Source organism: Zerene cesonia, unplaced genomic scaffold, assembly GCF_012273895.1.
Source record: "Zerene cesonia ecotype Mississippi unplaced genomic scaffold, Zerene_cesonia_1.1 Zces_u011, whole genome shotgun sequence".
Taxonomy (NCBI): domain Eukaryota; kingdom Metazoa; phylum Arthropoda; class Insecta; order Lepidoptera; family Pieridae; genus Zerene; species Zerene cesonia.
Genome location: NW_024045141.1, coordinates 644,686 through 655,633, shown reverse-complemented (window position 1 = coordinate 655,633; position 10,948 = coordinate 644,686). Strand labels below are relative to the sequence as shown.

The 10,948-nt window shown below is 41.1% G+C and overlaps 1 protein-coding gene across 1 annotated transcript in view; it reads right to left on the bottom strand.

Moving 5' to 3' along the window:
• Window positions 1-10,948, bottom strand: part of LOC119839285 (protein mahjong) — a 39,958-nt gene that overhangs the window by 1,983 nt on the left and 27,027 nt on the right. Inside the window, exons 26-37 of the mRNA XM_038365522.1 lie at window positions 10,209-10,332; window positions 9,604-9,807; window positions 9,232-9,436; window positions 7,969-8,088; window positions 7,193-7,284; window positions 6,369-6,565; window positions 5,076-5,173; window positions 4,230-4,307; window positions 3,030-3,150; window positions 1,607-1,764; window positions 1,055-1,136; window positions 61-170 (exon numbers count right to left, since the gene is read on the bottom strand). Coding sequence (XP_038221450.1) covers window positions 61-170; window positions 1,055-1,136; window positions 1,607-1,764; window positions 3,030-3,150; window positions 4,230-4,307; window positions 5,076-5,173; window positions 6,369-6,565; window positions 7,193-7,284; window positions 7,969-8,088; window positions 9,232-9,436; window positions 9,604-9,807; window positions 10,209-10,332 — 1,589 coding nt within the window. The remainder of the gene's footprint in view (window positions 1-60; window positions 171-1,054; window positions 1,137-1,606; window positions 1,765-3,029; window positions 3,151-4,229; window positions 4,308-5,075; window positions 5,174-6,368; window positions 6,566-7,192; window positions 7,285-7,968; window positions 8,089-9,231; window positions 9,437-9,603; window positions 9,808-10,208; window positions 10,333-10,948) is intronic.

The window sequence follows — 10,948 nt, the reverse complement described above, 5'->3', positions numbered from 1 at the left end:
GTGTGGTGTGTGGTGTGGTGTGTAGTGTGTGCGGTGTGGTGCGCGAGTGTGTGCGCTCACCCGGCGGCGGCGGCGCGCGGGGCGGCGCGCGGGCCCGTCCCGCGAGCTGTCCCCGGAGCTGTCGCCGCCCGCGAGCCCCATCACCGCGTTGCGCAGCAGGCTTGACGCTACTGGGGGATTGGGCACTTGTAATTGTTCTCTTTATTTAAATTAACCAGCTAAAATTAGACTCGTTTACTCTTTATTATGTCAGCTATCTGCCAGTGGCAGTCTTGTCAAAACCGGTACAGCCGTTTCAGAACAAACAAACAGGCAGACGGACACATAAGTCGTAAAAACGGATGCATTTCGGTACATGTACGCGTGTGCATATAACTATATTATTATGTTAGTGAAAAGCGATTATTTTAATATTACAACGATTTAATAATATATTTTACTGTATCTCGAGTTACAAGTCTAGAAAGTCATATAGGCTAGTTTTTACAGCGGTGAAACGTCTTATATAAATCTAAATAAATAATACATCTTTTAATTCATATGTGGTGGCATGTTACCTCATATATTATGAACTTATTATATCTTTTTCTAAAGTAAATATTTAGAAATTGAAGAATTGAATAAATTAATAGTTGAAATAATAAATGAATAATTCCCACGGGTATCCCTTATTACTACACGGACGGAGACACGAGAGAAAAAACTAATCTGTTTACATGAGTTAAATGCTTTTTTAACGGTGGTTTCAGCTTTGACTCTCTCTAATCTCTTCCACGAAAAATATTTGCCTCCTCCCCCTGCGTATGTGTTATTCCAGCTGTCCAGCTGTATACGTACCAAATTTCATTGCATACGGTTCAGTAGTTTTTGCGTGAAAAAGCAACGAACACACAAACATCCTTACAAACTTTCGCATTTATAATACCAGCAGAAAATAGGATTAGTAGGACAAATAAAATTCCCAAATGAAATTCTTTAAATTCCCCCCCCCCCTCCTCTCTTAGCTACATAAGAGTTGAAAAATTCTTTTTCACAGAGCACGTGTTGCACTCACAATCGTCGTCGTTGTCGGAGCCGGAGTCCGAGCCGTCGTCGTTCTCGGAGCCGCCGGCCAGCTCCTCCTCGTCGTCCTCCTCCTGCGCGCACAGACAGACACACACAAGAATAGAAATAATTAGTTTCACCTTCATTTGGGATTAACAAGTTTATTTTAAAGTAACAAGGAGCCAATAGAATACAATGTCCACCGGTACACACATCAACATCATCAGCCCACACACGTTCCCACTGCTGGGTCACAGGCCTCCTATGAGGGTTCAGGCCATAATCCACCACGCTGGCCAAGTGCGGGTTGGCAGATGTCACATGCCGTCGAACTTTTGATTCTCGGACATGCCGGTTTCCTCACGATGTTTTCCTACACCGTTTTAAGCAGCGGTGATGTTATCCACATGTGCAGATAAATTGAAAAATCAATTTACTTCTATATAGCTATCTCCCTCGTATCTCTACGTACTCAACGCACACACTGCAAACTCGTGACTCCCGTCTCCCACTCACTCTCTCTCTCTTTCTCTCTATCTCTCTCGCACTCCACTCCACTCACCGCGTCGTCGTCGTGATCCCTCTTCCTGCCGACGTCGTATATCTTGACGCAGGACTCCTGCACCTGCTCGAAGTCGCCCAAGTTCTCGACGAGCGATATCTGCGTCCCGTAGCGGGACACGCTCAGCGAGTAGATGTTCCGTTTCACGTCTATTGTGGCTGCGTGTGTGGACAGTAATAAATCAACAATTTGATGAAACAAACTTCTGTATTATATTCTTCCGTAAAACTCGTCTTACGGAATATAATAATACAGTTTCTGGAAATAACAAGACTATTGATATTTTTTCTGATACGATACTGTATAAGTTTAAGAAAGAATTGCTTTCGATTGAACCTTTACCAAATGCCACATGATCACATGATTATATATATATATATATATATATATATATATATATATATATGTTCGCATTAATTTATATTATTATTACCATTTTTTTTTAACTGTTGCTATTGTTTTTTTTGTGTAAAATATAATGAATACAAAATTTTGTTAGTACTTAAATAGCTGTTAGCTGTAGGCTGTGAAATGTTATTTCTATTAGTAGTGGTTGCCTATAATTGTGACAGCACTAAATCTTTGTTTGTAATTTTTATAAAACTTTCCATTCATGTTACCCGCGTATGTTTTGTTGGTGATCCTTAATGTAATAAATAAAATAAAAAACACGAAATTGAGAAATTTTTAAATGGAAAAATTAGATCACGAGGCGGAATTCGAACCCACGTGTTATTGCCATACCGTAGCGACGCCCAGCCTCTCGGCCACCCGTGCGTAAGGGTCACCCCGAGCCTTCTATTGAGATGACTAAGAACCATCACAACCAATACGAAACATTATTTCAATGATTACAATATTGTATCGATGGAACGCGGCCTTTGTTAAATTTAATTTTTAGTTTTGTATTGCGTACTGATGCGCTTTTTTTTTTGTATTTGTTATTTTTTTTTAATGTTTGCTATAAAACTAAATAAAAAAAAAGGAATTGTTATAAAAGAAGGCAATTTTCGGGGTAGTCACACGCACAGTAGAAACGTCCGTATAAAATGAGCGCAACATTCCAGATTCTGCGTTATGTAAAAAGCAGCTTGAAACCATCCGCATAAGGTTGAATTTGAATTTTTTTTTACACAAAACTCCCCTTTTGGTAAAAATCCTCTTTACATTACTCCGTACGTATAAATGGTAAAAGTTTAGCGATAATTTTGTAGGAGTAAAACAATTCTAAAATCCCAAACACAAAAAGAATCACAACCCCACCTACCCACCACGGACACGGAACCCACGGACTAGTCGAGTCACAAAACCAAAAAAAAAAAAAAACAAACACGTACATACGTACGTGTGAAGCGAACCAAAGCGTGCTGTAACCGAAAAAAAATAACCACATCACCCTCTCCGCGGTCGGTTAAAAGCTCACCTATACTAGAATAATCGTAGGCGTCCAATGTCTTAAAGCTGGTGTCGAACTGGCTCCTGTCCTCCGAGTCCTGGTCGGAGCACACCGCGTACAGCGCCGTGCACGCCGGGTTGAATATCACCTGGGTCATGTGACACGACACACATAGAGCTGCTATATCGATTGATTGATTGATTTATACACTGATTGATTGATGATTGATTGATTGATTTATACACCGATTGATTGATGATTGGTTGATTGATTTATACCCTGATTGATTGGTGGATTGATTTATGATTGATTGATTGATTTATACACTGATTGATTGATTTTTGATAACGATTTATTTGTACCAAATATCACCTGCGCAATATAATATAAAACCTTAAAATTTCCTATTTTGATTGATTGATTGTTTGATAACTATATATAATATCACTTGTGCAGTATTATACAAAACACATAAATCTTCTATCTTGATTGATTGACATACTGGATTGATTAATTGATTGATTGATTGATTGATTGATAACTCTTTATTTGCACCAAATATCACCTGTGCAATATAATACAAAACATTGCTTTATTTGCATCAATACAAAAAGTACACATTTACGCACAAATAGACGGACTTATGGCTAAGATATCTATATCTTCCAGGCAACCATAGATCCAGGATTTAAGGTTACGAGCTATAATAATTTGATGGTGCACAACATCAGAATTATATAAAAAAGTTAAATTATATGGGAGTCGAGTACGCTGCGGCACGAATTGGGCAAGCTCGCACCGGGGAAGTACCACACCCCCACAGGCGTGTTTCGTTCGATGAGTGGGGGAGCCGGAGACCCGTTTCCTATTTCTCACCCTTCCCAGTCCATTCCCTATTTCCAGTTGTCAGTCCTTTCCTTATCCCTTACCCCTCAAAAGCGATCACTACATCTGCGTATGTTCACGGGCGGTGGTGATCGCTTACCATCAGGCGAACCCACCAGCTCAATTGCCAACTATCACATAAAAAAAGAACATCTTTTATTGTTTACTTACTTACTTGGTACATATATAGCCTATAGCCTTCCTCGATAAATGGGCTATCTAACACTGAAAGAAATTTTCAAATCGGTCCAGTGGTTCCTGAGATTAGTGCGTTCAAACAACCAAACAAACAAACTCTTCAGCTTTATAAAATAAGCATAGATTATTATTATATGTACGTACTTCTGACTTATCCAACGCCGGCACCGTCCGCAGCAAGTGGAACGTCCTCAGATCCCACACTTCCGTGTTTGATATGACCTGTGGACGAATCGGATTAATGTTGTAACCGATTTTAAAAAAAAGAACATTCTACTCAAATGACGACTAATTTTTTTTTTGTGTTTGCGTTTCTCTGAACGTTCCGACCTGACACCTGAACCGATTTTGATGAATCAAATGATGAGTGCAAGTGCACTCAAATAAAAAGGGAATTCAAGGCCTTCCCAGTAGTCCCATTTTATTTGGTCTAATTTCGACATATTGTCTACTTAATTGTCCACCTATCTACCTACCAAATAACATTGCAATTCAGTTCAGTAGTTTTTGCGGGAAACAGTAACAAACATACCCATACTTTCATCCCCATTAGGATTATGTAACAATCACGCGCTCAATTCGGAGTCGTTTAATAGATGTTATCAGTCTCTCGCATCACTCTATCTTATATCTTTAAACGAGCAATTCTTATATATATATATATATATATCGGCTCCAACGATTTTCATGAAATTTCCGTCCGTCCATTGCGTAGTTTTAACTATCTAACCATACACACATACGGACGCGGGACGACGAGAACGACTCCGCACTACACTATGTAGGATACTACGTATTGATCCTGGTGCGTTCCACAGGAGACCCCGGGTTCCCTGCTATTGTGCTTTGAGTTTGGCCGCCGAGGAAGTTTTAGTGGGTAGAAATCCCACATGCTCTACTTTTCCCCCAAAGCTAGAGCATCTCTGGAAGATTTCCTCCTCGTTAAAAAAAAAAAAAAGGATACTACGTATTGGGATCCATGGACGTTACCTCCAAACCGTTCGGATGGAACACGCCGCTGTGCGTCTGATTCAGTTTGTCGAACTTGTGTATCTCCTTGCCTGTGTTCACATCCCAAAGGACGCCGTCTGAAATGATAAAACTTTTTAGTTTAGACTTTTTTTTAAACGTTAACGTATTTATTTATTTATTTTTTTATTTCACGGTCTCCTGTGCTGGTTGGTTGGTGCTGGGACCGCCTCCTTAGTACAGTGGTTAATGCGTGAGCGTAGAACCGAGGGGCCCTGGGTTCGATTCCCGGTGGGGACGGACAAAAAAAAATGTCTCGGTCTGGCAGGACACAGAAGGCTGATCACCTACTTGTCCATAAAGAAAATCGATCAGTGAAACGGATGTACATCATCTGCCCCATACCCCAATAGGGGACACGGGACTTCACACACTGTGCTGGTGTGGTACTTCCCCGGTACGAGTTGGCCCAATTCGTGCCGACACGTGCTCGACTCGCACAATAGCCTCTTAGAGGCCGTTCATAAAATACGTCTAGCATAGGAGAACAAGATTGTAATGGTGATGATGATGATGATGATGAGAGGTATTCGTTACCGTTATATTACCTACTAGCTGCGCCCCGCGTAAGTCTGTACCCCGTAGGAATATCGGGATAAAGAGCCTTGCCTATATGTTACTCCAGTTGTCCAGCTGTCTTCGTACCAAATTTCATTGCAATCGGTTCAATTGTTTTTGCGTGAAAAAGCAACAAACACACACACACACCCTTTCAAACTTTCGCATTTATAATATTAGTAGGAAGTAGGATTAGACATGCAAAAAATATGACACTTTCTTTCAATTCGACACAATAACTACTTAGGTATCTACTATTATCACCACAGCTTAAAACGGTGAAGGAAAACACCGTGAGGAGACCGTGCATGTCCGAGAATCAAAAGTTCGACGACATGTGACATCTGCCGCAACCCGCACTTGGCCAGCGTGGTGGATCATGGCCTGAACCCTCATAGGAGGGTTGTGTCCCAATGTATCTCTATATATATGAGTATATAAAATTCTCGTGTCACAATGTTAGTTATTGTACTCCTCCGAAACGGTTGGATCGATTCTCATGAAATTTTATTAAGAGTAAAAATGATAAGAGTAAGGTGGAACAGCGTTTGTCGGGTCAGCTACTTGTATGTATAAAATATATGTGTATGACAGCGGTGATGATGATGATGATGAAGATGGTGATGATGATGAAGATGCTGATGATGATACTGATGAAGATGCTAATGATGATGATGACGAGAAAGCCCCCCAAACCTGACAGCACCAGCTCGTCCGTCGGGTTGAAGGTGGCGCGGTTCTTCGCGTACTGGTTGCTGATGCTGGGGCTGAGCGTGAGCAGCTCGCGGCCGGTGCGCGTGTCGAACACGGTCGCCGTCTCGCCCTTCGTGCCGATTATCCGATCGTCCGACACCTTCGAGAACTCCACGTACTCCTCGTTGTCCAGCTGGAACCTGAACCGGAGGAGGGGGGGGGGACACCATTACTATTTTTAGACTATTTCATATAACTCTTTTTTTTTATTTTAGCCTGAATATTTTTCATATAGCTCATGTAATTTTATCTAGAACTAGCTGCGCCCCGCGAAGCGCGCCATCCAAATGGCATAAGTGAAACACAGGAAATCACATAAGTGTACTTAAACTAGAATAAACGATGACACTCATAAAAGCATTAATACCATCATATTTTACACTCACATAATATACTTGCTGCTAATCAAGAACAAAGTGTTCAATGTCAATATAAATAAATTCTAACTTATGTGTCATTTATAGATATCATCTTAGTTATAGTTGTTTTTTTTTTTATTCTGAATGTTGTGTTTATCTTTAATTGTTGTGCATATAATGTATAATACTAATTTTTTTTTTTTGGTATTGAGAGAAAATGTGTATGCAACAAGAACTGATGAAGCTAAATAAATAAATAAAAGCGTGTTTAGCTGTACGAACGATCCATTCTCTCTTTTTCTCTTTCTCTCTCTCTCTAATCAATAAGAACGTGTTTAGCTGTACGAACGATCCTTTCTCTCTTTTTCTCCTTCTCTCTCTCTCTGTCAAAAAACAAAAAGCACGTACAACTGCTCAAACTCCTTCATGTTCCACAGCGCCGAGAGTGTTCGCCAGGTGGTGGAGGAGGAGGCCAGCAGCAGCAGACCGTCCCTGCTCGCCTGGAACATGCATAAACAACACTAGACACTCGTCCCGGCTCCGTCCCGGATATCGAGACTCCTGTTCTATCCCGAGGAAGCATTTAATCGGGATAAATGGTATCCTATCACCGAATTTAGCTCCTACCCTGTCTGCATACTGAATTTCATCAAAATAGTAGTTCAGTAGTTTCGGCGTGATTGACGGACAAACATCCAAACAAACAAACTTTCATATTTATAATGTTAGCGTGACAATTTATTAAAAAAAAAACTTCAAAAAAGTATCATCAAAATCAGTTCACCGTAACAGTCGAAAATTCAAAAGTCTACTCCTTTTTGAAATCGGTTGAAAATAACACATGGCATATCGGCTTAGATATTAAAATTTTTTTCAATATACCCTACAGACAGAATTTAGTAAATTTTATAGACATTGGAGTTTATTTCTGTTCATGTCAAATATCGTAATGTGACTCTATGAGTTGCCACTTTCTCCCCTCTCTATGCCAGAAGGCAGTTTTATAATATAGTATACTAGCTGGATCCCGCGGCGTCACTAGCGTGGTGCCCACATAAAAGGAGGCCTGTGTGCTCATCCAATTCATAATATATTAAATTCCATTTTGATCCGATCACCCGTTCCCGCGTCAACGAGTGACAAACGCACAACCGGAATCCGTAAGATGGCAAGCCGCCCCTCACCTGCATATGGTATATGTAAGATTCGTGGACCTGATACGAATTCTCCTCAACACCGCTGAACAAATTGAATACCCTGATGTCGCCCGACGACGTCGCGGCGAGTAATTGCTGCTGTGTCGGCTGAAAAAAGTTCGTTTCAATTTAATTATTAGCTTTATAGCATTGAAATGCTTTGGAAAATATGAATTTTTTTTGCAAGAATAGAATAAATTGGATCACGGGGGCGGGATTCGAACCCGCGTTTCTTGCTTAACCGTAGCAACGCTTAGCCTCTCGGCCACCCGTGAACCCACCACAAAAAATTTCTCAGTTTCGTTTATTTTAATACGCTTCCAAAATAGAATTGTTTGTAGTATGTATAGGGTAGTCGAGCACGCTCCGGCAAGAATTGGATCAGATCGCACCGGGGAAGTACCACACCCCCAAAGGAGACCGGCGTGAAATAGCATACTGCTGTGTTTCGTACGGTCAGTGGGGGAGCCGGAGGCCCACATCCTGTTCCTTACCCTTCCCAGTCCTTTCCTTTATTCCTCTTATCAATCCTATTTTAATCCCTTCCCACTTAAAGTGGGCAATCCATTTGTAGAGGCGTAAGGTCTGCAATGGACCTTACGCCTCTCCAAATGTTCATGGGCGGTGGTAGCGCTTACTATCAGGCGGCCCACCAGCACCAGCACAAAAGGGTTTAAATTGTTTAGTAGTGATAAATTAAAAAACGATAATATAAAAAATGTATTAGTTCAGAGAGCCTACTATAGCGTTAATGAATATATGGAAGATGACAATCCATGGAATGTTGTCGCTTAAGAAACACAGGTCAGTTCATTGGTATCATTGTTATGTACATGTTGCATGTTATGTAGTATTAAAATGTAAAATTTATCTTATTTTAAAAGAGCAACTACAGAGCCTCTCGCCGGCTCCTCTCTGTAGAAACTGCTTTCCGTACCGGTGGTAAATTCTATAACTGTGTTAAGACTAATCAAAAGTGCTCCTATAAGAAGTCTAATTGAATAAATAAATGTTACAGTTTGAAAAAACACTAGCTGCCAGCCCCGGTTTTCCTTCTGCTCTCATATAAACTGAAAGAGTGATGTAGATTTGATTAAAATCAGTCGAGTAGTTTTTAGGTGACTACCGCGAACAGACAATGTGTGCGTATGCGTGTGCGTGCGTGCGCGTGTGCGTGAGTGCGTGTGCGTGTGTGCATGCGTGTGTGTGCGTGTGCGTGCATGAGCGTGCGCGTGCGCGTGCGCCACTCACGTGGAACATGGTGTGCGTGAAGTAGGCGTCGTCGTCCTGCAGGCGCAGCGTGCGCGCGGCGGCGAAGTGCGCGTGCGCGAGCGCCGCGTGGTGGCGCCGCGCCGCCGCGCCGCCCAGCTCGCGCCGCACCACGCGCGCGCACACGTTGCGCGGCTCCGCCGGCGACAGCAGCCCGCCCGCGCGCGGCGACGGGCACGCGTGCGGCCTGCACACACTCATATATTACATATCATATCATTTTTATTATTTACATCTATATATTTAATTACACTTTACATTTTATATTCATAAATTAAATAGTTTGAGCATGAACACGTCTGCTGTCAATATATATATTATAAATTAGTTTTTTAACAATTAAATTTCTCTCACTCAAACAGGTTGAACTGCGGGCACGTCACCACCGGGTTCTTGCAGAGCGCGTGCTGGTTGTACAGGTACTCCGTGATGATGGAGTGGAGCGTGACCCTCGGGGGTGAGGGTGGGCGTTCAGCGCCCGCGCTGAACTGCTTCTGGAGGGACCGCTTCTCGGCGCTGGGCGTGCTCGTTGGGGTGTGCGTGGGGTTCTGGACTTTTCTGCAGCAAAAAAAAAAGAGACAGGAAGTGGGAGGTTCGTCATTTTAATTTGTAGTCTTATAGCATTAGAAAAAATATATATAATAATCGATAAGATCGATTTATATCCTATCCTACTAATCCTACTTCCTACTAATATTATAAATGCGAGAGTTTGTAAGAATGTGTTTGTGTGTGTTTGTTACTCTTTCACGCAAAAACTACTGAACATGATTGCAATGAAATTTGGTACGTAGATAGCTTGATAACAGGAATAACATATTTGCAACTTTTTATCCCGTTATTCCTTCGGGATACGGACTTACGCGGGTGAAACCGAGGTAAAAAAATAAAAATATTTCAATCATAAAAATTGAGTAAGTCAGTTTGTACATAATTTCAGATAAATTTATTTTATTCACCTTAATTTAATAACAGGCGGTATTGGACTACTCTCCTCGTGTGTCGAATGGTTGAGGTCCATACTCTCTCTGAGTATACTAGCGCTACTGCTCGTCCGCGAGACGGACAGACGGGGCTGGAATAGTTTAACATAATTATTATTGAGTTGTATGAACAAAAAAGTATAATGAGTATGTAGAAAAAAAAAAACAAAATTAGATGGCTCATTCCAAGCGCATATACAAGTAACGATTGTAGGGTGTGTGTGTGTGTAAATTTTTTTTCTGTATATAACTGTGTATGAGTGTGTACACAGATGTTTCTGTGCAAGTGTGCGTGTTCTAACAGACTTTTTTATTTTTTGTGAACAGATCATCAACATGGCTTTTGGGACAAAATTCCCAAATGTAACCTGCCGAGAGCAAGAATCTCAGCTATTGTGGGTTCAATGTTGTTTTAACAAGTGTGTCTACATGTGCTATGATATGTGCACAAAATACCACTGGACATGTAAAAGTATATGCATATTAATTATTCAAGTGGGTTTAAGTATTATTACAAAAGCAGAACCAAGACTTATAGTAACATTTTATGGGTTGCGTACCCAGACTACTGTCGGTCTCAATGTCACCAGGCTGTAACTCATGAACCATAACAGTTCGATGCTTGAGATTTGATTTTTCAAAATGTACCTAGTCTTGCCATAAATATTGTAATAAAGAAAAAAGAAAATTGTTAACTGCAAATAACATTTATTACT